This window comes from Xiphophorus couchianus, chromosome 21 (genome assembly GCF_001444195.1).
Source record: "Xiphophorus couchianus chromosome 21, X_couchianus-1.0, whole genome shotgun sequence".
In the NCBI taxonomy this organism is placed as follows: domain Eukaryota; kingdom Metazoa; phylum Chordata; class Actinopteri; order Cyprinodontiformes; family Poeciliidae; genus Xiphophorus; species Xiphophorus couchianus.
Genome location: NC_040248.1, coordinates 9,018,686 through 9,046,624, shown reverse-complemented (window position 1 = coordinate 9,046,624; position 27,939 = coordinate 9,018,686). Strand labels below are relative to the sequence as shown.

The following is a 27,939-nucleotide window of genomic DNA, read 5'->3' as shown; positions in this document are numbered from 1 at the left end:
CATACTCCTGGAGTTTTTATATTAATGACCTGGTTTTAATCTGAACACAATGAAGGGTTGTGTGTGTGAACTAACAAGTTCGTTCTTAATGGTCCTCAGTGTTCCTGTAGTTAATGCACAGTGACATTTTTCTGAGGAACAGTCTGATGTGTTGTTACAGACACCGTACTTTAAACAGACGTACCACTTTTCCTTTTGTATCTGGTTATAATGCAGTAGGAGACGATGTAGAGGACGGCAAACAGGAGGAAGCAAATCTTAAAAATGAGAAAAAAAAAAGATTTAATGATGCAGCAAATGATCCACATATTTTTTAAACAATGTAGAGATAAAGAAAAGCTTTGCAGATTACAAAGATTGATGTAGAATTAATCATTTTTGGTCTCAAAAAAAGAATAGATGCAACCTTTTGACAACTCTGATCAACTTTATGGATCGCACTGCTGCTCTGGGTCTATTTGTAGGGTCACACAGAGCTGATGTCTACCTCCTGCGGTCACTGCGGGAGATGTGGGATAAACCCTGGACTTGTAATCAGTCCAGGGTCCATCACAAGGACACACAGGACAAATAACTATGTATTCACATATGTCTTTCTGGACCATGGAAGGAAACCAGAGCACGGAAGGAAACCAGAGCACTCAAAGAGAACACAAGAATGCACAGAGAGAGCATCCTAGCTTGGTTCAACCTAGGATCTGAACCAAGAACCTTTTTTCTGTAAGGCAACCGCGCAAACCTCTGCCCCAAAATGTACTGTAAAAAAAAAGTACTCTAAAAACACGTAATACTGTTTGTGTGGCCTGGTGCACTGCAGCATGAAACAGCTGTTTATTGCTAGATGTGATAATGTATACTAATTTAATAACATCACTGCGCTTAGTCAAGAGATGACTACTTGCTTTAAAATACATAACAGAATTACAGATCATTACCTCATTGAGTTTTAGAGAAAGGAGTAAGTTTCAAATAATCACAAATAAAATTGCTGATAGAAATTACTCAATATTATCCATTTATAGGATATTTATTGTAAGTCATTTCATACGACGTTGTTTTTTCATGGTGTAACACCTCAAATGATATAACTTCAGGCTCAAAACTAACTGGATAGTTTTACAGAAAGATCATACCCCTCATTCCTTTTTCCAACTGGGACACTAATCAGGATGTAACTAATATTAGAAGCTCTCACTTCAGCACTTTGCATGCTGTCAACACTACACAAATCATTCTGTTTTCAGACATTACTCAACAAAATTGTATACATTTCAAACGTGTTATATACAAGCTTCAGAAAAACAACTTCCCCGTCTCATGCTGTTATCTTGTAAATGGAGAAAATACTTATGCATTTAAAGCTACACACAATTTTGAAACACTGGCCAAAGTCAAGAGAAGTCCACTGCAATCCCAGAACAATCCAGAATAATCCAGAACCAGGTGCCGAGTTCTGACAAGCCAGTTTACAACAGAAACAGAAAGACAAACTGAAAAATAACAAACAGCTTGTTCTAAGCATATCTGCCAACACTTAAATCTTGGTTACATCCTGTTTACTCCTTAGAGAATTGCACACCAAGTCAAAGAAAATGGCATGCAGTATCTTCTTTGTGCCAAGCACAGTACAAAAATTTCTAACCCTTTTCATTGATAGTATTTTTTCTGCCTTTATAGTACAGAAAGAAAACTGGAAAGGAATTATAGAAAATGTTAAGTCACACATCAAACATTCACTGAAGACTCGGTGTAAAATCAAGTCATTTTGAGCATAGTATGTTCCCATGCTTGATGCCCACACCAGACATCAATTGTAATTGCTAAGATGTTCAGGGTCAAAGTTGACATCGCAGTCTTCCACAATTTAAGGGATGCACAAAAATGAACATTAAACCCATATTGACAGCTGACATTTAAATTTGTGCTGCTTCATGATCACTGTCACATGCCCAAACAAATACAACACAGTTAACCCCTCGCAAAACACACAAAAACAGCAACAAGATGGAAATAAATAATGTTTATTAAGATCAGCCCAGTTGTACTTATGGGACCAATAATGATAAGTTAAAAATTGATAGACATTGGCTAATGTTGATATGTCATACATTAATACACAATGTACAATATTATGCAGCTGGTATCATCAAATGTTTGTACAGCTATGCTAGATAATAAACTTATTCATATAATATGGAACAGAACGTTTTTTGTTGTTTTTTTTAAAAGAGCAGCATTGTGAGTTAAAATAAAATGTCGCAATAAGCAATAGATCAATTAATCCATAATAAATTAAAACAAACTCAATCATTTCCATTTGCATGTTTTATAGTCGTCTTTTCTCTCTCTTTCTACCAAAAACTGAATGACAAGACTTCAGTCTCTCAACTAGCCCTTTTTTTGAAGGACAAATTTGTTTACAGAGACTTTAGGATTTATTTTATTTGTCGTCTCTGTTGTTTTGTTTATTTATTTTCGCTATTGAAAATGTCTTCCAGTTGCAGTGTTAAATGCTTGTTACAATTTAAAGTTGATTGATTTTGAGAATATGTTTTTGCATTATTATCCCATTACCATTATATTACTTGAAAATGAATTCAAAATAACAATATTATCGCAAGAACTTCTGGGACAATTTATTGTCCAGCAAACTTTGTTATTGTGACAGGCCTATGCATACACAGAGATTGCTGTCATAACTTGATTTCTCAAAGAAGTTCGACTTATGTGCTCTTGGCAAGGAATGGTTTGACTTTTATTTTTAAAGAATTATTTAACTGGTCGTGCAACAAAAATTCACCGACTACACATTAATTAGATGCATATTTTCTTGTCACAGAGCCATGTCAACCTACTTTAACCCTAACCCAAATTAGCACAGACAACCTCAAATATGCCTGTGTCATCCACATACTGAGTCACAGAAACACTACTGCTAACCGATACACTTCACATCTTGGTGTCAGGTTAGGCATGTTGATATGGGATATTAAGAAGTAGAGACGCTTAGGACAACATGTACAAGCCAACGCTGAACTGTTGAGCCGGCTCGCTTCTGAGACATTTGATATGTTAAAAAATATTTCTTTAAAATTATGGGATTATGAACTTGCTCATACATGAAATTTCCCAGAGTTCTCCTAGTTTGCTCTACTGATGTTGTTGTTTCTAGCTCTAAAGAGCATAGAAACAATTCAATTCTAGGCGGCAGATCAGCATGACAATAGGGAAACATGTAATAATGTTGCTGATAATCATTATCCAGCTACTGATTGTTGTATATTAATCAACATTTTCCACACAGTTACATTTTTATTACATGTATCACTATGGCATTACTACTTTCTCTAAAGTGCAAAGCTCTTGACAGTGACCTTATACATTACTGGCATGCAGAATATTAAATGCATGACACTTCCAGTACACGGACGATTGCATCTCAGCAGTTCCTTGTAATCGTAATATTGTACAAATTAAAAGTGTGATTCCAAGTGTTATTAAACATAAAGTGCAGCTCTAGTAAGAGACATTATAAAGAAAAAAATAAGCATTTTCATCCATCTTCATCCCACTCCAATACGGTTATGTACAATAATATAACTTGTAGTTTTTTCATTATAATACAGCAACAACTTTACTTTTCCACTCCTTGTCCAAAACTACACAAAACCTGTAAAACATTCAAGTCATCAGTATTTCTCCAAGAATAGGTTCAAAACTGATGGTCAAATTGACACAATCTACAACAATTTGACTTCAACATGAAGGTAGCTTGACAGCTATGCAGCATGAACGTATAGAAAACCACGCACTAAGAAATACATAAAATAATAAATTGTGCAATAATTCATATGTCTTTTTCGATTTATAAGTGCAAGTTAGCTGGTGAGATTTATAAGCCATGTGTGGTGTTTTCACTAGCACACTCCATTCATTTCCTTTTAGATTTGTTGTGAATTGGTTTCTATCTAACCAAAGGCATGATTATAAATATTAAAAGTGCTGAAAGTAATCCTACGAGGTAACCTGTTTTGATGCGCTAACTAGCTAGCTGTGGCTAACGTCAGCTGCCCTGGAGAGACCTTCCGATCTTCACTTTGCGGTTTAAATTCAAACTAATTTAGCAAGTGCTAATATTCAAATCCACAACAATGAAGACCGGAGTATCAAGTTTTATAATTTCCCCCCCCAAAAAAATCCATCTGACCCACTGATAAAGCTAATGCTAGCCTCCAGTGATGTGCTGACAGAGGGCATTAGCCAGCTAGCTCCATTACTTACGATGTACTCTCGAACTTGACTGTGAAAATTCTGCTCTCTGATGGTAACATCGTCTTCTTCCATTCTTCATATTGCAAGTACAAATAGGCTACAGGTTCTCCACATTCTAGCTTGCCTCACTGGCAACAACTGAGGATCGCTCTCCACTGGGCGCAAAGTGCTTTGGCAGTTTAAGTCGGGCTTCTCCGTGGTAAGTAGGAAAAAAAAAACACTCCCCAAAATAATGATCGTCATCTCAAAGCGTCAAGCTTTTAAAACTGCAAGCATTGTTGGAACGTCATCACCGCCGCCATATTGGAGAGGAAAAGTTTTTTTTTATAAAATACATAAAATACAATTTAGTATATAACATAATGAAACAAACTGAATGAAAATTAATAAGAAAATAGCAATAAGATTAAAAAAAACCCTGAACCATGCGGGAAGTGCCCGTTTTTTAGAGTGTTAAAATGACTTAAATTCCTTATGGCTTTCAAGTTGACTTGAACTTTGCAGTTTCAAATAAACAGCAATGAATGTACTGTGATAAATGAATGAAGTACTTAATAATTTATTTTATCCTCAAAGGGATTTAAAGAGTTGTGTAATAGTAGCCAGTTAGTAATTATTAATATATCTAAAAACATGTGGAGGGAATTTTCGGTATTTATTAAACATATAAAAATCAATATTTGAATATGGAGCCAGACATATTGTTATCCATTTTTTTCTGGTAGGTTGAATCTTTAGTACTCCATTGGATTATGCACAACAATCATGTGGCCTCAAATGCATGTGATCTGTCAACACTTTTTTGTGTTTAAGGAGTTTCTGGTTAGTTACAAATTTCAGCATCATCAACTGACATCATATAGTACATAATTGACATCATAAAAACATCACAAATTGACACAAACTGGAAATGCAAGAAGCATAAAAAAACTTATTCAGTGTGAAACTGGTAACATTTAGCAATCAGTGTGGGATTTCTTGTGGCGTACTACCCTGGGCAGAAATCCAAAATGGTTTGATAAATAACAATGATGTTTGATGAGAAGAAAATACACTTAAAATAGTGATAGTCAATCAGGAAAAATATGTCCTGATCCTTTTTTCAAAGATATTTCTACTGTGTTCAGTGACTCAACCCTGAAAAGACAATTTGGGCCACTGTTGTTTCTGTCTCTTTGTTTTATTTAATTTTCAAGCCATGTACACTGTGTTGATATAAAGTTTAATTAATACATTCTTCTATCAAAATTTCATTTGGATAGCCATCAAGTATTAATATTTATTTGTCCATCAGATGATGCTACATTTTCTCCTCTTCAAAGCATGTAGGGAAATGTCCCACATTTTATTTAGTCTTTTATTTTGTTTTGTTTTGTTTTTCAAAGCTGCATTGCCACTGAAATCAATCAAACAATGGTAGTTGGAAACTGATGCATGAAAAACTAGCAAATTTGTTATTTTTTAATTTTTGTTTTTCTTTTCTCTCTTTTTTTCTTTTGATTTTAGTAATTTCTGTGTAAACTTCCTGACTTTTACAGGGCAGAATTTTCACAAAATGTAGTACTTTAATTTAGATACAAATCTAAATAGTGTTGGTTAAGTGTAGGTTGAAGCTGTTTTAGGGCCTTGAAATGTATTTTATGGGAAAAACTTTAGTATTTAATTATTTTATTTCACAAAAATGGTAGATTTAAGCAAATGTAGTCAAAGTGGAAGTATTGGTTTAACTAGTTAAACGAATAGAATAGAATAGAATAGAATAGAATAGAATAGAATAGAATATACTTTATTGATCCCCAAGGGGAAATTGCTTATTTGTTGAAAGCTACTCCAATTTAGATAATAAATACAACGTTTGTAATATATATATATATATATATATATAAGAGTGATAAGTTCTAAATGACTAGATATAAACAAATAAATAAATACAGTGATTAATTATTTTTCTTAGGAAACCACAACCTTGCGATAGATGCTGAATTTGTGGAAATGTTGGTAATGCTACTGGCCAGCGTCTCCCCTCCCAATATGGCAGACGTTTTGACGTACGCCATTTTTTTCTTTTTACGCCTACGGTGCAACCTGGAAGTAAATAGTCACGTGTCATGTCAACAAACCTTCACTCATGGAAACGCATGTGCAGTTTCAGGTTTTTATTTGATCAAAAATAGGAAACATATTGCTTAGCTACTTATGTTGACTGCAACTATTCGTGCTTTAAGTTTTCGTGTCGCCGGTTTGAATTAACTTTGTTAAGCTAACCTTGTTCATTCCCAGACTGTTTTTAGAAATGAAAGGTGGGAAAATGAAACAGAACAGCAAGAAGAAGGGAAATGCGGTCTTACAGAAGTACATGTGTGCGGTGGACGAGTTTGTTAAAAATATTAGTGATCATGAAGAAGCAGACAGGGATCAGAGGCTGCGATCCGTGAAAACCAAAAGCAGAAAGGAGTTACGAAAAGAAAAGAGAAGACTGAAAAAAGCCAAAATGAAAAGTCACTATGAAGGGAAAAGGAGCGTCAGTTTTGCCTCAGATGTTGGGGAAAAGTTGGAAGTCAGATCAGAAATTAAGCACCAGACTCAGAAGAAGAAAACTGATCAAATAAAAAGGGAAGTGACAAAAACTCTTTCAAATAAGCACGCTGAGGTTCCTAAAGAGAAAACGGAGTCATCTGGATCTAAATCCTCCTCCAAGAAAGGCAAGAAAATTAACAAGCTCCAAGAATCCAGAAAAATGGCTCTGCTGGAGGCAAATGAACAAGAGGACAGAGAGATAAAAAAGCTGGAGCGATGTCTTGGATTAAACAAAAGGAAAAACAAGAAAAGTCTCCCTCAGTCCTTTGTGACGGATGGACTGGACTACATCCTTGGAGTCCTTGACTCCGGCTCATCTGGAGCAGGAATATACGACGATGAGTTTGATGAAGATGAGGATATGGACACTGCTAGAGAGAACTTTGAAAAGCTGGATCAGGATGACTCTCCTCTGTCAGATGAAGATGAGGAAGCTGAGGATGACATGGCGAGTGAGGAAAGTGATGATGCTGAAGAGGAAGAGATGGGGAGTGAGGAAGATGAAGAGGAGGAGATGGGTGACGAGAATGATACGAATGAAAGTGGAGCTGATGCTGCTTCAGGAGCTGAAAGTGAGGAAGAAGCTTCCCATCCTGACCAAAGATCAGAAATTGTGAGTTTAGATTTTAACTCACATAATTTTGTTGCTTGTTTCATAATTAGTTATTGTGTTATGTTTTTGTCATTTAAGGTACTGTGAACTGCATTTTTGCTGAAATGTGTTTTTTTTTTAAAGGGCACCTCATTGACTGGCAAGTATGTCCCACCTCAGCTGCGAAATATCGCAGATGACAAACGCAAAGCTGAGCTTGAAAAGCTGAAAAGGAAAGTGAAAGGCCTGCTGAACAGGTAACACTCTCCTGCAGCAGCACAAATAATTCAGACAGTAATACATGGAAAATGTAGTTTTGAATATTTATCCTCTCAGGTTCCTCTCATTTTAAGCACCACATTTTCACTTGAACACAAAAATGCTCTGTTAAAGGTTACACTTGAACTATTATGTCACATCCTTTTAATTTGTTTTAATTAATGCCATCAACATACCTGACAAATAGTAATGATTTGTCTGAATCTCTAATCGTTCAAGTGTCAGGTTAAGAAAATTTCAAGATGTGTTTTTCCCCATATCCTATATGTGTGAATTGTAAATTCTTGGGCCATCATTTGAAGGATGCCGTGTATTATTTTTTTCTGTGTATCGTTCAAGAACAATATCAACTGCATCCCTAACATACCATAGCCGATTAAGTTCTGAATTTTTAAACCCTTAATTTCTTTTGAAAAAACAAAAAAAGTATATATTCTCCATTGCATATTCATAAATTGACTTATTATCCAGTTCTAGGAAAGTCAGAATTTTGAAACATTAGTTCTGATTTACCGTACATTTTATTTATATAAGTAGTAGATAACTTACTCAGCCTGGATCCCATAAATGAAAACAAATGATCTCTTAAATATTAACATGTCTTCATTTTTTCTACAGTTATGTTTTATTCATCCAATCATTAACTGCAGTCCATACCACCCTTCAAATATTCATGAATTTTCTGAATTTAACCACTTCCTTCATGATTTACCTGACAAAATCCTAATGGCAACAACTGATGATAAACTTGCACCCTGTCCTCCTCTCATTTTCTTAAACTAGAATCGTCATTGTCAGGGATGTATTTTATTCTCATCAATGTACCATTTTCAGGCTGAGCGAGGCCAACATGGCCTCTATCTGTGGTCAGCTGGAGGAGCTGTACATGAGCTGCAGCAGGAAGGACATGAACGACACGCTGACTGACGTTCTGCTGGCAGCCTGCGTCACTCCCACCCTGATGCCCGATAGACTGCTGATGGAGCATGTGCTGCTTGTCAGCATCCTTCATTATGCTGTGGGGCTGGAGGTGAGGCCCTTCGGTTCTTTGCCTTGAATATTTTAGATTTGAAATGAGCGGTAGGAACATTGACGTCATACAGACTGGCGAGTTTAATTTCTCTTTGTGGTATTGCGTTTATATTTATGCCTTTGCTGCAGTTTGTGAGAACCAGATGCTTCTTTTCTTCATATTAACTTTGGATATTTTGTTATTGGTTTGGTTCAGTTTTCAAAAATATCTACTTTCTCTACATGTTTCAACTTCTGAGTTAAAGCTTTTTGAAGTAACTCAAAAGCAGTGACTATTTCTTCCAATTATGTAATATATTCATACTTGTTGATTTTAATTTTGTATTTTTTCATCAATCACTAGGGTAAGATTTTTAAATCATCATTTAATTTCCCTTCGGTATTATCCCACAAGGTTCCTCCAACTGCAGTCCTCCTGTAACAGGTTGAAATTTATTAAAGCGTTTTCCAGATTTGGGTAAATATGGCATTTGAAAATAAATTCATATTTTTATATTGTATTCCCGTTTTAATGTCAGTATGGTAAATATTTCTTATTTTATTTCATTTTTTTAAAATTCCAGTCTGTATTTTCTGGTGTTTTAAAATAAAATAAGCATCCATCCACACATGCATTTGTCCATCTTCCTCCCTTTCATCCCTCCCTCCATCCTTTCCATCTGTCAGTCCATTCATCTGTTTGTCCATCTCCAAAGAGGACTGAATTCTAACTGTATGGTATTTTTATACCTGGAAAATGTGTATATTCTCTTAGACAACTACAGACATTTGCACTGTCTTGTATCCCATCACAGGTCGGAGCCCATTTTCTCGAGACAGTCGTGCGGCAGTTTGACGAGGTCTACAAGAACTCCAGTGAGGACAAAGAGTGTGACAACCTCATCGCCATCATCGCTCATCTCTACAATTTTCAGTTGGTGCATTCTGTCCTCATTTTTGACATCCTGAAGCTACTGGTGGGAACTTTCTCAGAGAAGGACATCGAGTTAGTTCTGTTTGTGCTGAGGAATGTCGGCTTTGCCCTGAGGAAGGACGACGCGCTCGCTCTCAAGGAGCTCATCTCTGATGCTCAGCGCAAGGCCAGTGACATTGGAACAAGGTTCAAAGATCAAACCAGGGTAGGCCGTGCAAAATTATTTACCTTCACACAAAACTCACTTTCATAACATCAGTTTAGCTTAAGTTGATCATTGCATTTTTACATTTATTTGGGTTTTTGTTATAAACCTAGGAGGTTGCTAAAAGACTCATTAATTTATCTCCAGGTGCGATTCATGCTGGAAACCATGCTGGCTTTAAAGAACAACGACATGAGGAAGATCCCAGGGTACGATCCGGAGCCTGTGGAGAGACTGAGGAAGCTGCAGAGGACTCTGGTAGGTGGTGATGAGACCGGGCTGACGTCGGTAAATCTCCTGCCAGGTTGGCAGGGTTGTCTTCAGATTTCATTTTTGACATTTTTTAAAAATATAAACAAAAGGTTAATATTCATAAACACAGACTGTTGGTATGAGATGGATGGATAGATGAATACAGCTTTCAGAGAATGCCATAGAGAACAAAGTTTGGAAATCTAAGCATGTTCCTGTAGTCTGTTTTTCCATACTTATCTAGGTCTGTAAAATATTTCCATCTAATTCCTCAGTTTTCCTAAGTGCAAGAGGATCCATCTTTTTAATTGTATCACTTGCGGTATTTTATGTTACCAACAGGTGGCACCAGAGTCCCACTTTCATATTCTTGGTCATCAGTGCTGATGTTACAATCAACGTGACTTTTTGGAGACGATTAAAACTCTTACATGTTTTGTGGGATCTTTTTATTTTAATCCTTTAAGATGAATTTAATGTTACTTGCTGGTGAATGCTTGATCCCCAGATCCGCAGCAGTGCTGGAGGCAGTGACCTGAAACTGAGAGTGTCTCTGGAAAACGTCCTGAAAGCAGAGCAGGTGGGCCGCTGGTGGATCGTTGGCTCGTCATGGAGCGGAGCGCCCATGATCAACAAGCACGATGACACAACCTCAAAGCAGAGTGCTGCTGAGGGACAGGTAGATTAATAGAACCATGAAATATTATGTGAATGACAGGAATAACTTAACCCAAATCTATTCTAATGTTTTCATATGGTTTCTGGTACCAACCGCTTACTTCCTCTGCACCGTCTTGTCCCAGATTTGTTGTAGCCGTTTTCATTTTAATCATTCAGCCAAGGCCAGCTTGCCTTTTACAAGTTATTCATCATGTTCCTTGAAGAGTTTAAACCCTTTGGACTTATGTACTGGTACACAAACTTCTGTGTGTTTTATTGAAACACACATTGAGATTTTTGTCTGATAGATCAACTCAAATTGGTGTATAATTGTAAAGTCAGAACAAAATGATACATGACTTTACATGTATTATACTGCCTGTATCAAGTTCTCTGCCAGGACTAGTCTGTATTTTGCTCCACCCATCAGCGTGATGCTGCCTTTACCTTACTTAACTATTGTGTTCTTTCTGCCACACTTTCAGTCATGATGTTTTAACAAACTTCTGAGGCCGTTACAGAACAGTATTGTACTATTTACAGAATAAATCACTCAAGCTACAAAGTACACTCTGATTTTTATTTATTTAAAAATTAAATAATGCATCCTACTCTTTCCTCTTTATACAGTTATGTACCACTTGTAACAGTTTATTCATTACAGTACAATATAATAAAACGTTGCGTTTGCATTTGAGAAAGGTACCAAACATTGTTGAGCTTGATGTCATGTTACAATACTGTGCTGAAGCCAAACACATAAACAAATCTGAACATACAATACTATTTTTTTTTCCTTTTACTGTTTTCCATCTCCTTCAGTTCAGCCAGAAAGTGTTGGAGCTGGCAAGGAAGCAGAGGATGAACACTGAGGTCAGGAGAAACATCTTCTGTGTCCTTATGACCAGCGAGGACTATCTGGATGCTTTTGAGAAGTTGTTGAGGTTTGTTTTGGCTCACATAATTGTCCTTTCATTGGGTTCAATTCTCCAAAAGAATCATAACTTATCATTTCCTCAGTAGTTTGGCTGACTTCACCCTAGATTATTTATTTTTTTTTGTGAAGCTCTTTTTGTGTTTTTTTCTTGTTGAAGAATGGGTCTGAAGGACAAGCAGGAGAGAGAGATTGTCCATGTTCTGATGGACTGCTGCCTGCAGGAGAAAACCTTTAACGCATTTTACGCCGTCCTCGGAGAGAAATTCTGCTCCCAAGATCGACGCTTCCAGGTACGAATAGTGCAAAGCCTGTAATCTGTGTTAGATGCAGTTATGCATTATAAAACAGTTAGTGACACTATTTTTACAGTTTAAACTGTAATCTGTGTCAGATGAAGTAGTGTACACATTGAAAAAAAAATGGTGGTTAGACATTAATTAACTGTATAAAATTAGGGATGCTGCATTAAAATTGTAAAAATAATATTCTCAATAAATGATTTTATTTTCTAATTAAAATGACTTATTTACACTAGTTACTTTGTGGGTACATTTGAATGTATGAAAAATGATTTATAAATAATTAGTTACACATTTAGAAGACCACCCAGTGTGTGTTTGTGATTTGATTGCGGCCTTCGGTTCACCTCGGCAGTGTGGGAGACCCTCACACCTCTCGCTCCTGATTTGAGTGCAAACATTGGGGCTGCGAGATCACCTGCACTACTGCCATGGTAGCCAGCAGCTCATATCAGAGACCAGTGACCATTGTCCTGATCAAAGAGCTTTAACTAGAGCTGCTGGGACTGTTTGCTCTTCACATGTAAGCTGGATAGAGATGCAGTCACTTACTGCTTGTGAGAGTGAACCTTTTGCCTCAAATGACATGCAAATAAACTGAGGGAAGTTGTTTGAAGATTGGCACCTCAAAAATAAATTCAGCATAAATCATGGAAGATATATTCTTGGATACAAGATGAAGCCTTTGTATGGGGTGCCACCAGGGACATAAATCAGGATGAACTTCCATATATACATAAGAAATTAAACTTTGTGTTTTTTAAGTAACATTTCTGAAGACATTTCATTAAAAGAGAAATGAACATTGGAGAAAATGTCAAGGAAAAACAGAAAACATTGTAGTAGTTCTTTTTCATTTTCTTGCAATTTTCAAAATGTTGTCTACATGTTTCCTTTCTTTCTGGACCCTCACCTCTTTATGTGTACAGTTTATGCTTTTGTCATAATGTCCTTAGGGAGTTTAAATCTCTTTTTGGAGCCCAAATGTCTTGCAAGAGACCCAAAGCAATTGCAACATTTACTTATACCTCAAACTGCTTTGTTAATTTCCTAGCAAAGCATATTTGTCTGGAAAACTTCAGGGCAGTAATGAAAAAGTATCCAGTATGTTAATTTAAAAAATTAAGAAAGTCTGGCTCTTAAGAAGCAAATTGTAAAGTAATAAAGGGATGACTTTATGTGCCGATTCCCCCCCTCCACTTTACTGGATTGTCCTTGTACTAAACAAGAACTGTTACTTTCCTAGATGACGTTCCAGTTCTGCTTGTGGGACAAGTTCAAAGAGTTGTCCAACCTTCCCAGCTGTGCATTTACCAATCTAGTCCAGCTGGTGACTCACTTTCTTCAGAAGAAATGCCTCTCACTCTCCATCCTCAAAGTGAGTCATTCATTTTGTGCCACTATGTCCTGTCATAAATCGAGTCAGACATATCTTTTGTGCTTATTCCCCTTTCTTTGTGTAGGTGATAGAGTTTGGGGAGTTGGATAAGTCCAAGGTGCGTTTCTTACGTCAGGTCCTGACGAAGCTACTGAAAGAAACTGAGCCAGAGGAGATAGCCTGCATATTTGGGAGGTGAGCTTCTTTCTTTTCCAGACTTGTATCAAATAAGCAGTAAATGTTTAAGTTGTTACAGGTTAAAGACACAGAATTAGCGTATACCACAATTTTTATTCATTTATTTATTTGACTTTATTTCATTTTCCTTACTTTTTGAAACTATGCTTTGTTTTGTGTTGGTGTATCACATAAATTCCAATAAGGTGTATTGAATGTTTAGTTTGTAAAATGAAAAAGAAAATGTTGCAAATGTTCTTTATAGTGATATGAAAGATCATGTCAAATAACTGTTAGTTACACTTTGGCATTTTTGTAAAATTTGATAATACATATCTCTTGTTTCTCCATCTCACCAGGATTTCAGGAATCGTTAAGCTGGGATTGCTGCGAGAGGGCTTGAAGCTGTTCATCAGTCACTTCCTCCTGAAAAACTCCCAGTCTCAGGGACCGGCTGAGCATGCCGCGTTCCTGCGGGAGCGTGCTCAGGTCGCCACCAAGGCTATGGAAACTAAAGACACCAAGCTCAAACTGTAAAACAGACCCAAAGTTTGTGGCATTAAAAGCTTGTTAGCCTCACATAAATCCACAAAGAAAGATCTAAAAACACTCAATGTTGAAATGTAGGGCTGAGATCCACCTTTGGTGATCTACCACCACCAACTAAAACATTTTCCATTCTCTGATTTGTGTGTGTAAGAACGAAAATGTTTTGTTTCCATCTGCAACATACACAATCAGAGTTTATCTTTGTAAATTTGTTTAGCCCTCCCGCAAACTTAGCGAGACACCCTGGAGGAGTGCGGGAGATGTCACTGTCGGTCAGTCTCCATCTCCAATTAGCTTTTAGTGAAAATCATATTTCAGCATGGCTGCCCTCTTGGAGGTACTGTACGATCAGAGTTTGACTTTATTGTGTGTATTATTTTTATTCCTAGCAAAATATTTGTTTTTACATGTAAAACTCAACTGAACTTTAACTGTCTGCATTGTGGACATTTTCCGCTTTCCCGTGTGTTTTGACCTGAACACTAAGAGGTTGTGGCATTGCTCTTCAGCGTTTACATGCCCTGATAAATTGACTTGGGGACGCTGAATATGGCCTGTCCTGTTCGCCTGCTGACACCAGTATATTTCCCACATGGTTTGCATAGCAGAGTCATTCTGTTACATTTGATACTTGCTCCTATAAATTAGCTCTGTCGATGCCTGTATTATTCTAAAGGCGTAGAGCGGGCAGCCCTGGGGGTCAGGAACAGGCCGGGTCAACCAGATCAAGTGTTTGTCAGTACATGATGTAGGCTGCTGCTGATGGAAGGTCGAACTTTTTCCATTTAAAGCCAAACATTCAGTGATGTACACAATATTAAAAGAAAAATATTAGAAGGTAAAGTGTTAACACCTTTTCAATTTTTTTATTGTGATGTGGTTAAAGGACATGAAAACAATTATTTTGAAAGTTCTTCACAAATAAAGAAGAATTTATAGTTTTCAGAGCAGATTTATTTTGGTACCCCTAATTTAAACAAACATACAATAGTTGACTTAAGAAGTCACAAAATCAGTAAGTTATGTCTCTTGCAAAGAACTGTCGCTAAGTAACCCTGGACACACCTTTCCTACTGTGAAGCACAGTGGTGGCACCATCATGTTGTGGGGATGGGTGTTTTTCAGCATTGAAGTCAAAGCTGGTCCATGTTAATGGAAAATACAGTTAAATCCTGCAAGAAATCCTGCAGAAAACTTGAAGCACAAACATATTTATATAATTTAAAAATGTTTTATCCTTCTTCTTCACAGTCATCCTCAACTTTATGTCAACGAATAAAATACATCAAAGTTGTACTGTGACAAAATTCAAGTTTAGGGGGAATGAATATAGTAGTGTATGCATCAATTTTTAGTGCAATTATTTTTTGAGGAAAACAGTGTTTTAGAGCCGCACTATTATAAACAGATCTGTAAGTCCACTACAGCTTGATTTTTGCCTGCTGACCCTAAGCTGAACTTTAAGTTAGCCTGCTAAAGCAAACAGCTCAACAGATTACTCGGTAAACCTGGTATAAATGGTGCAAAGATCTCTCCGGTGCTGTCGATTAACAGTGATCACTGCAGGAACACAAAATCTTTTCAGTCTGCTGCATTGCACCAACATATCAGGAGTTCACTGTAAAGTCGTATTAAAAGTTGACAAAAGTCTAAAACGAACGCTTTCAGACAATAACATTACTAAAGTAAAAGACTCATATTTTGAACCTACCTGCTAGATTTTTTTTTTTTTTGTGAAATCAACCAAACAATCTTTAGGGATAATTTATTATCTATGAAGCAACATCATGGTCAGTTCATTTATTTTGTTTAGTTGTAAATCACCATTAAATGAAGCTAAAATGCACACTTCCAAAAACAGTCTTTACCTCTGGTGACATCACAAAGGGTAACTGACCACAAGTGTCATTGATTCCTCTGGTGCTTTTCTGTCTTTTTCTGCTATTATAATCACATTCATGCTGAAATTCCAGATTCAGACGTGTTTACTTTTTTCCTGTACCCAACAGTAGCGTCAGCTTTTCTGCTCAGGGTGTTCTCCACCATTACTTTGTTGTCACAAGAGTCAAACTCTAGCACTAACATGTAAAGTTAAACCCTTTACTACTTAATAATTGTAACTCCTGTGCCATAAATATTCTTAATATTGCCTGATCAGCGATTCTTATGCCACTTGTGATGTCATCGACCCAAATGCACACAAGCAAAAATATCTCTTTCTATCTTCTGTGCACTTTTTAAGAAATGCTTATTAATGTCAACTACAATGTGAGGCCACTGGATAATATCTTTAAATTGGAAACGCATATGTGTTGTTTTTTTTTTGGGGGGGGGGGGGGGTTGTTTTTTAATTTCTTACATTTACAAACTAAGTTTTAAGCCGATATCACAGATTATAGCTACAGATCTTACCTTAAAATCTCAGTCTGCATGAAACTATCCAGCAGCATGTTTTCCTGCTTTTTAAAGGGTGTATTAATACGAGCCTATTGTCGGTGTGGTGTGAAATGTTTCCTGTCTGACTGCCTGCTCGCTGTTTGCTCTCACTGCCCGTTTGCACAGATCCGACAACGCTATTAACAGTGATTCCCATGACCCGAGCTGTCAGAGCAAAGAGAGGGAACACAGGACTCAAACACTCCCTGTAAATCATGAATGAGCCTCTGTGTTTCCGAAAAGAAGGGGGGGAAAGGAGTACGCCGAAACATTACCTGATGTTAATTTTAAGTTAAAAAGAACATTCTATTTTACATTATTTGCAGGAAGATAAAGGTCAAACAATTATTTTTAGCATGCATTTTTTTTCTATGAGCAATTTATTGTATAAATACATTATAGAAAAATAATTTTCCGTTTAATTTGTCATATTGCTGTGAATAATTTTGTTTTATGGTCTCTTTACCCGGATAAACCAAAGCAAACTGCAGAATTTCGCCAATTCTGACCCATTCTAGGCTTCATGCAGTATCTATGGGTGCGCAATGAGCATAGCCTAAATAAAATGCAGGTCTTCTGATTTATTGCTTCTTTTTTCAACATCAGCGTCATTTTTTTTTTTTTTTTTTGCGAATTTCGTACAGGAAAATTCTTGGATTACATGCAGCTGCATTATTTTTCTTTTTTACAATGAAACGTCCCAGAGTCAGTCAGCTGAAAGTCAGCTCAGTTAAGGCTGCGGACTGGCGTCGCTGTTGTGATTGCGCTCCTCGTCCGAAGAGCAGTCCGACGAGTTGTACAAGAAACTGTCGCCTTCGTCGTCGTCGCTGTCTCTGAAGTCTCTTATTCTGCCGTTTTTTGAGTCCGTCTTGCTGTGATAATCTGACTGTTCAAGTCCGTCTGATTTCTCCTGGCCGCTCTTGTTGGTGCCTTTCTGCTTCTCGGCCTCCTGGGCGGCCTGCTCTTTGGCCTTTTTGCTCCTCTTCCATTTCATGCGTCTGTTCTGGAACCAGATTTTCACCTGAGGAGAAGAGGAGCCGATAATTCATCTAACAGAAGCGTCAATAAGGTTATTGGACATCATTGTTCAATAACCTCTTTTATAGTTTTCCATTTGCTTCTTATTTCACGTCACTTCTCTTTCTAGTAGTGTTTTAGTCATTTTCAACGCTAAGAAGAAATATCTTATTTCTCCACTAATTGAAATTGAGAAAAAAAAAATAGCACTCGTCACCATCGTTTCCACATCCAAGTAGCGAGATTGTACGTAAAAACAGTGCATCTTATAATAATTATAAAAAATGAAAATAATCTATATAAAAACAGGTCTTATGTTTAAATGTCACTCCTTTGTGCTGATGTGCTGATATCAAAAAAGGATTCCAAAAGTAGTAAACAAAGGTGGGTAAAATCATCTTTCCGCTAAGCAGTTACATTTTTCAGGTTGAAAGAAAAAAAAAACCCACTAACATTTAATGGATTTTTTAATAAAATCAACAAAATTACTTAACATTCAAAAAGTATCCCTTTTTTATGTCAAGTTTATCCAGCTGAACTGTTTAGTAGCTGCTGTAAAATAATTTTAAAAAAACACAAGGCTGTAAAGACAGCTTTAGATGCCTAAAATAGTTCAAATGTGATTAGAGTTCATCATATAAGACTACCAAGAATGACTTTTGCTTAAAATTCAAACCAAAATGTCAAATCTCTAAGTTATTTTTTTCTAGGTTAAAGCAAGGGTTGGCTAACCATAATAGCAATGTATCGTTTGCAGGGTAAAGGGTTAATCATTTTAAATATAAAACGATAGTTTGGAAGAAAGAGAGAATTTAGTTATAACTAAATTCTCTCTTTCTTCCAAACTTTGTTCTTTAAAAAATGTATAATTACCCATCTGGCCGTGTCACTCCTTTTTATCCTTTACTGCTCAAAACAGTATAAACACTTAATAACTGTGAGTAAAAGTCACCAATCCACCTAACACAGCCCTTGCTGAGCTTAGTGTCCGGGGGATTGTCACAAAAACTTTCAAAATCTGAATCATTGTATTTTTTAAATTTACTTAGTATTATATTAATCAATAAATCAAAATCACAATGAGCTGATTCAACTGGCCTCTTTTGGTTCTTATATTTAATCTGGGGTTTAAGGACCATCCAGTTATCTGAGATTCCACCACGGGGGTGCTGGTGGGCACTTTTCTAAACCCAAATAGTATAAAGTAATTAAGATGCGCCAAAATAAACAATGGAAACATATTTTTAAAACTCAAACTGACTCATCTGGATTTATGACTATGGCATATTAAAATTTCTTACATTTCTTCATGGTTATTGGTTTTGGTGTGTCATTCCAAAGTTAAAAAAAATGGTCCCCACTTAGCCGTCCTTTTAAAAGCTTTCTAGAGGCACCCTGTCTGCATTAAACACAGCAATGCTAAGAATGGGCTAATCCTGGGGGGCTTTTTTAGTAATGCTGCTGTATCTGACAAAACAGAAACTTGGAGAATTTCTTGTATCTGAGCAAAATCTCATACAATAGACATAGAGAAGACAATGCATCCATCCATCCATCCATCCAAAGAAGTGAAATTGGGAAGTTAAAGGTGAAAAAAACATTTGTTCAGGCTATATTCTTATCTGCTCTACTCTTAAGGTGTATAAGTCATCAAAATTATTTAACTCTCAATTGAACATTTGACTTTGTAATGTAATGATGCTAAATTCTAACAGCATTAAGGCTTGTTCATTTTTTGTTTGTTTGTTTTGTTTGGGGTTTTTTGGGACACAATATTACCTTAACAATTTGATCAGCGCAGTGAATAGTTATTCTTGTTTTTCATGTGCTGTGTTTATTAATGGACAGTAAGGCTAATAAGTTAATATGATTTGACAGTATAATAATAGTAATAGGTTAAGTATTGTTAAAATCTCTGGTTTTGATAGGATGTGCTTTTAGCAAAAAATAATTTCTGTATCCCGCTTCAGCTGCCAAAAGTGCTAATGCTAACATCAAACTTGAAGGAAAGTTAGACTTCTTAACTTCATTAATGTTTTATGCCATAGCAACGAACAGATGTGTATTTATTGTTTTTGGTAACATATGAGTAAAATTATCTTAGTTATTTAGCTTAAAATAAATATAATTAATTATGTTTGGCAGTGGATGAATCATCAGTTGAATCTCACATGATGTCTAGTCAAATGGTTTTTCATTAATTAGATTAAAACACTTAGTTTTTAGACAACTAAAACAATGCCAAAGTGTAATTTACTCTGTTTTTGTGGGTTTAAAAATGATGATATAATAGTCACTGAGTAAAGCCATTATAAACTGGGATTTTCTTAGTATAGTTGCTATAAAATGCATAATGTCATCTTTCAATTTGTTGAAAAGATTCAATTACCTTATAAACCAATTGTAAATGTGGTTGAAAGTTGAAAAGATGTTGGTATAAAGCCATCTACCATATCTGTTGGTCAAAAGGCTTTGTTTGATCAAATGGACAAACTAGACCTAAAAACTAAGCTTTAATTGTGGAACTGCGCTAAAAGAATTTTAAAGAGTCATAAATATTAGCTATTGAAATTATGTACCTAAATTCAAATTGAGTACATTGGTGTGTAAATAAAATGTTCAACATTTGTCCCATTTAAACATAAGCTTCTGCTTTGGTAACAAACTCGTTTCAAACCTTTTCATTATAAATTAACTGCAGGTGTTGATTTAGTTAATTTAGTTTAATTAACTGTAATTGTCATTTGCTAATTTGTTTATTTGAATCGAATTATAATTGAATTGATTAACTGAAATGAAGGCTAACAACTGTCACAAGATTAGTTGAGGTGATTTTGCATTGGAGCAAGAATTTAAATTTTTATCCAGCCTTAGCTAGCATAGCAACTGCGCTAGTGCTAAAGCCAAATTTCCAGTGAAATCCATTTACTTGAGGAGGTCATTGTATATGAACAGCGCTTTTTAGTTGTAGTTCAAAGGAGAAGTTTAGTTCTGATAAAGGAGAATTTAAAGGTTTACATCCGCTTTATAGCAACAGCGCTAAGCAATAAATACATACACTTTATCAATCCCACACTGGGAAAATTCACATCACAATAACAAAGTTACAAATAATAAACAAATCACACTGAAAAACAATCTAAGCAATCTAAAAGAAATTAAACACTTTGCAGAATGTATAATTTTTTTTAAAGCTGTAATGTTGCACCTATTATAATGATGTATACAAAATTACTTATGAAATATGGTATAATGCCAATGCAATAATAACTGCATAGATGAGAGATAACAGAGACATTAGTGGTAACAAGAAGAACAAATTTATCAACAAGTTGTCTGACTGCAGTTTGTATGAATGACCTGCTGTATCTTTCCTTCCTTTAAGTGGGTCTGTCAGTTTGCTACTGAAGGAGCTGCTTACGGCCTCAGCAATGTCATGTAGAGCATTAAAGGGATTGAGAATTTTGCTTTCAGCTTAATGCTGTACAGGCAAGCTGAACTTTGTAACCTTGTAGCAGTCGTTGCCTAATGGCATATCCAGCTGTAGTTTTCAGGGGAAACGTTTAACACAATGCTGCATAGTTTAAAATAGATTTTAAAGGTCTGTGTTCATCTTGAACTATTTTGGCATCAATGCTTAAGTTAAACTTGCCAGCAAGCTACACCTTGCAGGTTGGCTTGAACCTGCCCAGAAATAACACCAGCTAGAAGACTCCTTGGCAAGTCTTCTTAGCTCCGGTTGCCAGGGAAAATGTTCATGCAATATGTTCATTGCAAATTTAGTAGCTTTTTATGCCTTAATCAGAAACCAAGTACTTTTCTTGTTTCTTTTTAAACACGGAAAACAAGCATCATTTAGGGTTAGGGTTTTATTATTAATTAATTTAGTGAAAGAAACAGTGAGGGGTATTAAAAACGTCATGTGCTCCAATGACTCCAGCTGTGAACGTGTATATTTGGTGTCTAATGCAATGCATTTGGTATTAATCAGTCTGAATGTGCAGCTTTTTATCTTAATGAAGACAGTTCTGAATTGAGAAATGTGACATAAATGCATTTATCCTGGTTCTATGGGTGGTCAGTTGTGTGAATGGGATTTCCCCTTTTGATTAATGACATAAATAAATAAAAAAATATTGTCTGTTGTATCTAAATTCCAGGCTAATTTGAAACCAAATAATTAAAACCTAATTAATTTATTTGAGAGATCAAAAATGAGTTAAATTAATTTAGTTTGATTTAATTCCATTGACATTTTTAATACAACAAATTTGGCTAAACTCTGTTGTAAACTGGAATTGAACAAAGTGAATTGTTACTATTTGATCAACTGTTTTAGAAGTGTATGGGCAGAAAGAAATAGTTCTGCTTTCAGTGTGCATTCAATAAACTGAATAAATTGAATGCCCAAACTTAAAAAAAAAAAAAAAACCGGTGGCGTGTATATTTTCAAGTGTTGTGACGCGTAATGTTTTATTTCTGAGAGCAAGGCAGGTCCTCATTCCCTACTTGTTTGCCATTATCATGTATCGAGCAATCGCTAAATAAGATGTGCAGGACTGAGGTATACCTGAGTTTCGGTGAGCATGAGCGACGTGGCCACCTCGAAGCGCTTCGGTCGCGACAGATACTTGTTCAGTTTGAACTGATGCTCCAGCTCCAGCAGCTGCTGACTGGTGAACGCCGTCCTGGGCCTTCTGCACTTTCCGAGCAGGTTTGACTGCGTCTGAGCTGCAAGACAAAACAATGAACAAAGATGTGCTGTTTTCTGGGTAAAAAAAAAAAAATCCTTTAGAATAATTAAATTGGTCTCATTGTAGAAATATACGATCTTGACAGGTGTTTACGCCGTTGATATTGAGTCTAGTTCTTAAAATAAGATTCTATGCGGTCAAAAATTATAGTTCCACATATGAAGGCAGATAAACTTCCTGCCCTCTTAATTTTGACCAAATCCGCTAAAGTGAGCAGAAACAAAAAAGCCAGTATCTGCTGAGCAGATCGCATGTCGGCTGTGGCTTTCACACTCCACTGCCACTTTCCCCATTCTCCATTATCTGTCCATTTTAGTTCCTCTGCAGAAAAACCAACCTTGCATGACAGCCTCCGCATCGAGGCGGTACAATCTGGTGGGAAATGTGGGAGCGTTGATATTTCAAAAATAAACTTGTATAATTTTTTTAAAAAAAGATGTGGCTGCTGTTTTAACGCATCTTATTACGCCACATTTTTTCTTCATTATATTTCAGTAAATAGAATGAAACGAATTCAGCATTTATAATTTCTACTACTTAAATCTGCTTATTTCCACTAAAAGTTCTATTTTTATTTGGCACAGCAATTTGCACATTCCTCTGAACCTTATTTTTGGCATTTTGCTTTAACATTATTATTAAGTTTTTTTTTCTTTCATTGTTTTTTTTTCTTCTTTTTTTCTGTATTATAGTTTTAAACTTTACATATAAATAAAGAACTTTTCTCTTAATCCTAATCGGAGAGGAAGGGTGAGAAAATTCTGCAACTCACCATTAAAATCGGATATCTTTGGCAGCATCATCCCAGCTGTGGACACTCGCAGCCAGTGATCCAGCTGGAAGGTGCTGGCTGTCAGTTTAATGGGGTCGCTGGTGTGGTGATGATGCGAGCCGTGCGGATAGGAGTAGGACAGTGCGGGGTGTTGGCCCGTGAGCGCAGCGGCGGAGTATGTGTACATGGGATGGCCGTAGAGAGCCTGAGCCGGGATCCCCGCGCTGCTCTGCGGGTGTAGTCCCACCATGCCGTGCGCGCTGTTCAGAAACCCCGGTTTGGGAATCAGCCCGCAGGTGGAAATCCTCGGCGGAGACGGCGGCGTCTCGGCGCGTAACGATTCGGCGGCCGCTGTGAGGTCCGGGGCAGCTCCGCTCCCAGACGACGGGATGGAAGAGGAAGATGCGGAGGAAGAGGACAGGGAAGTCACAAGTGCCAGCGGCGAAGTCTGCGCCTTTGGTGTATCGACTGCCAGAAGCGCGTCGATGCGAAAGTTTTTGGATTTCTCCATTGGGTCGGCCGTCCTGGGAGCCTCTGCGGCCGATGAACTGGAGAAGAAATCAACCCTGTTTTCCTCACCTTTCAGAAGTTGATGATGTGCTCCGAAGTGTGAGAGAAGAGCGCCGTTTGACACTTAATCCCGGTCAGATGGAGGCGATTGGTGCAGCGTGAGTCAGGGGGCTGTCCCACCGGATGCACTCAGCGGACTCAACACCGCCTCCTGCCCTAATGACCGCGCACCAAGATGATGGCGACAATATTTACGCCACGATTGGTTTAATGGCAGCGAAAAATGATGATTTCAAATAAACTCAGTCATGACTTCTTCCAATAGTGAATTTGTGTGTGTGCGTTTTTTTTATATAATTAAATATTATCTTTATTATTATTATTATTTTTATTTTTACTAGTCTTGCAAATAACCAAATAGCCATTTTATTACGTCAGATAGAATTCAAATAAACAGCAACTTTAAATATGCTCAATTTGGGTAAATAATTAATAATAAATCACATGTTGATTTGATGTCATTTTAGTTCAATTTGAAGAGATATACCTGTGGCCAACGGAGTTCAGAGTTCAGAGAACTCCTCTTCTGATGAAATGGTTAAATAAAACAACGCAATCAATCAGAAATTCTGCTTTAAAACAAAAAGTAACACTTTTCACGGCCTTCAGTGCTGCTAAATGTTTAACGCAGCCTTTTTATATTAATACAAAAAATAAAATAAGACAAGTTGGACAATTTAAAAAGAAAGATTTATAAAGCATTGACTTTGACTCAGTATTATTTTTCTTTTGAAAATGAAATCCTTAAAGGTTGGTGGTGAAGGGTTCAAAAGGCCTTTCAATATTGTAGCTCTTTACTCGTTATTGGTCGGTTGTTCTTCATCTTAGTTTTCTCGGGTGAAGTTCAAGTAAGCAAGTGCTGCCTTTAATTTCGGTTTAGATCAATTATAAATTGGAAAATATTGATCTGATATTTTTTAGTTGAGCTCAAATTTGAATAGATTACTGTTAAATTAGACAGTAAAAAACGGAAGCGCTAGAGGTGACACGTTATTGATATGGGAGGCAGATATTCAATGGCTTTTAAACATCCTGTCTTTTCCACAGTCTAGAAACAATTTTTGTTCAAATCATAATTTGCGGTCCTCCCAGGCTGATTGTTCAGGTCTTTGCCTGCTGCCCCCGCCTTGTGATTTGATTTGCTTTGTCTCTACTTGGTCATCTACCTTCCTGCAGAGCAGGTTCATGGGAACACATCCAGCACATCGCCTTTAAAGGGAGCAGCGAGCAGTGTGTGATTAAAAAAAAGTATATTTTCCACAACTTGTATGTGTGGAGCCGGGGGCGGAGAGGATTGTGCTGTTTTTGTTTGTTTGTTTGTTGTTCGTCTGTATTTTGTTTAATTTTTTTTTACTTTTATTAAAAGTCATTTTATCATAAGTCTTCTTTTTCCATTAAAATTGATCAAATTAGACTCTTTGTTAATGACACCTATAAATGTTCATGCTTAAGGTTGTCTGTCCAAACTTCTTTCATTTCTGTAATGTGACGGACGCCAACACACGAGAGGAATGAAAACATTGTGTCTGCACGAGAGGCCAACGGGGAAATTTAAGTAAAAGCCCTCCTTCTGTCACTTCCACAGTCAGAAGCTGGCAGATGTACAGCATGTGCAATAAATCCAAATATTATCAGCAAACTGTTAATTGTGCATTTGTAAATATTATGAACAACATGACAGGCAATAAAATTAGAATGAAACAGATTTTTGCTGACACACAGAAAAAATGACTATAGATAGATAGATAGATAGATAGATAGATAGATAGATAGATAGATAGATAGATAGATAGATAGATAGATAGATAGATAGATAGATAGATAGATAGATAGATAGATAGACAGACAGACAGACAGACAGACAGACAGAGGGTATTTTTTTAATATCCTATAAGTTGTTTATGCCAATTAAATGTATAAATAAAATGAAGACAAGAGTCCAAATCATGACGAGCAGACGGACGGATTCGGTCTGAATAAGCCACTTAAACCTAATGGAAGAGGAGGTCGAAAACGAGAATTATCGACACCCCGTTGCCCTTAACCTGTCTCCCAATAAAGCTGATTGGTTTTTGTCGATTCATCAGTGACGCGCCCTCCCCGGGACGTTTATTTGCTCGGGGGAAATCAACAAGTCAGCCAGGAGTTTTCTAGTAAAGAATCGCCGTTTAATTGCGGACCCTGATGATCATGACCAATTACAGAATGATAACTGGGAGATTGATGCGGGTGCTGGGACGTCATCACGTGGGCCTGCAAGGAAAGCTGGAAAACAAAATGCTGGAAGGTGGTGGCGGGGAGGGCAGAACCTGAAATTCGCAGTATCTTGCATGCAGGTGTATAAATTTAACAATTTAACTTATGTGAAAAATGACTAATATTGTATTTTTAACTGTTGCATTCAGATTTAGTTTTCTTTGTTCTCAAACAGGTTTTGGGCACTTTGGAAGAATTAAAACGAACTGGGAGTTCTATGGTTAAATTTGCAGCTCTGGATGTTTTCATTAAGAAACGAAACAGAAAATTAAGTTAAACGTAATGTATCAGCCTCATTTACCAGCGCGAGTTTTCTTCGGCATACGGGTTTAATTTCATTAAGGGCCCCCACATGAATATTTCTATTAAGGCAGCGGTGAAATATGGGGCCATTTACTATTGGCCCCGACCGATCACCCAGATTTATCGCCCCTTTTCATCACATCTTTAAACGAGAGAGAAATTAATAAGGCGGCCCAAGATGGAGCCGGACCTGCAGAAGCCTTTTTCTTTCCTGAAAGCTGTTAATTTGCCCCGTAATTACGTCCACAATTAACTAAAATACAAATCAACGTGACAAATCGGAGGAGTTTATATATTAATTACCTGTGCTGAATTAAGTGGGAGCTGCTCTGTCTCTTTTAATGCAATAAATATGTTCGCTCCAACTGGCCCCAAAATGGATACATTTATGAAATGTCGGAAAATGGCTTTGGAAACATTAACTGCTAATCATTCTCATTTAATCTCTCTCTCTCTCTCTCTCTCTCTCTCTCTCTCTCTCTCTCTCTTTTAGCACATCTCTTTGGCTGATATTTTCTGGTTTCAGGAGAAAAACTAAAGGCCTTTTCTCAGTTCAACTGTAACCAATAATCCAATGTGATGAACTAACTAACTAACTAACTAACTAACTAACTAACTAACTAACTAACTAACTAAAATATGATCCAAAGATTGCTGAAGGCAACAACAATGCTACGTCCTAAAATTAAGGAAACAAAATATTCACATAATTCTACTGTTCACATTTTCTTGCATTAAAATTGTGTTTATTTATTTATTTATTTATTACTTTTTATTCATGGAGCATTACATTTGATTAGATTTTGTGGCAAGTGGCTTGTAGGACCTTTCACAATAGCTCCCCAAATCTTGACTAGACGTGATTAGAAAGCAACAAAGATTTTTAAAAATAGATATGCAGAACATTTTATTTCGAATTGAATTTCCACAACAGAATGTCACTATAATACTATTTAACCATCATATCTTCGCAATTAACAACATCCCATTGACCACAATGTGCCCAACCTCTTTTTGATATGTTTTTGTTATTTTTAAAACCCATCAAAAATGACAACATATTTCTTACAGTAGGGATTTCTTTTTTCAAAAGATCATGTAACATTTGAAGCTCTGAAAAAGTTTTATTTAGGGGGATAAATGGCAAAGATGGCTCTTTGGACCGTAAAGACTGCAGACCCCTGCTCTGCAAAGCAACGCCTAATTTGAAGGCGAAGAACAACAACACAGGGTTTTAAAATGTGGAAATCTTCCATGTGTGGATTCAAGTGTGGATTTGAATGCATCCCTCCTTAGTCAAAACTTTTTTTAAATTAATTAATTAATTAATTTATTTATTTTTTTATTTTTTATTTATTTTTTTTTGCTAAAACTATAACTGCAAGTCTCGTGGCTCATGCAAGTTTGAACATCCATGCAGTAGAGGTAATAAAAGGAAGCACAGCAGCAGGATCTGGGAAAGATCAAACTGAGAGGCTTTAATGTTGGTGAGGTTGATCACAGGAATGGACGCCAGTGAGGCTATTTACTTGATAGATAACAGCTGATGGAGAGAAGAGTGTTAAAAAAAACAACTGAAGAGCGTCTAATGAAAAAAATAAATGAGATGTTTCCCAGGTAAACAAAGCACATAACTAGACAAAATGGAAACTAAAATGCAATACCAAAGCAAGGACAAGTGGAACACAGATTGCACAAAGGGTTATAAC

General features: G+C 36.6%; 3 protein-coding genes across 3 annotated transcripts in view; 1 reads left to right on the top strand and 2 right to left on the bottom strand.

The window, feature by feature from the left end:
* The window catches only part of lmbr1 (limb development membrane protein 1), a 38,795-nt gene extending 34,304 nt beyond the window's left edge, over positions 1-4,491 (bottom strand). Inside the window, exons 1-2 of the mRNA XM_028005304.1 lie at positions 4,282-4,491; positions 185-257 (exon numbers count right to left, since the gene is read on the bottom strand). Of these exons, the coding sequence (XP_027861105.1) occupies positions 185-257; positions 4,282-4,344 (136 nt within the window). The 5' untranslated portion in view covers positions 4,345-4,491. The remainder of the gene's footprint in view (positions 1-184; positions 258-4,281) is intronic.
* Positions 4,492-6,383: 1,892 nt separating this feature from the next.
* Positions 6,384-15,063, top strand: nom1 (nucleolar protein with MIF4G domain 1). Its single transcript, XM_028005690.1, has 11 exons — positions 6,384-7,462; positions 7,586-7,698; positions 8,555-8,750; positions 9,547-9,870; positions 10,018-10,128; positions 10,631-10,801; positions 11,605-11,726; positions 11,877-12,009; positions 13,265-13,396; positions 13,482-13,591; positions 13,933-15,063. The coding sequence occupies exons 1-11, from the start codon at positions 6,566-6,568 to the stop codon at positions 14,108-14,110; spliced, it is 2,487 nt and encodes an 828-aa protein (XP_027861491.1). The 5' UTR covers positions 6,384-6,565; the 3' UTR covers positions 14,111-15,063.
* mnx1 (motor neuron and pancreas homeobox 1) lies at positions 14,476-23,734 on the bottom strand. Its single transcript, XM_028005691.1, has 3 exons — positions 23,102-23,734; positions 22,146-22,306; positions 14,476-17,579 (listed from the first exon to the last, which is right to left on the bottom strand). Exons 1-3 carry the CDS (start codon positions 23,610-23,612, stop codon positions 17,289-17,291), a joined length of 963 nt encoding a protein of 320 aa, XP_027861492.1. The 5' UTR covers positions 23,613-23,734; the 3' UTR covers positions 14,476-17,288.
* Between the last annotated feature and the right edge of the window lie 4,205 nt (positions 23,735-27,939).

What these genes read in the sequence shown, in the direction of transcription:
- mnx1 (XM_028005691.1), bottom strand. Translation starts at nt 23,612, where the DNA reads ATGGAGAAATCCAAAAACTTTCGCATCGACGCGCTTCTGGCAGTCGAT. An exon ending in AAAGATATCCGATTTTAATG is followed by an intron (nt 22,307 to 23,101) that starts GTGAGTTGCAGA and finishes TTTGTCTTGCAG; the next exon opens with CTCAGACGCAGTCAAACCTG. An exon ending in TCATGCTCACCGAAACTCAG is followed by an intron (nt 17,580 to 22,145) that starts GTATACCTCAGT and finishes TCTTCTCCTCAG; the next exon opens with GTGAAAATCTGGTTCCAGAA.
- nom1 (XM_028005690.1), top strand. Translation starts at nt 6,566, where the DNA reads ATGAAAGGTGGGAAAATGAAACAGAACAGCAAGAAGAAGGGAAATGCG. An exon ending in GTGAAAGGCCTGCTGAACAG is followed by an intron (nt 7,699 to 8,554) that starts GTAACACTCTCC and finishes TACCATTTTCAG; the next exon opens with GCTGAGCGAGGCCAACATGG. An exon ending in CCCAAGATCGACGCTTCCAG is followed by an intron (nt 12,010 to 13,264) that starts GTACGAATAGTG and finishes TTACTTTCCTAG; the next exon opens with ATGACGTTCCAGTTCTGCTT.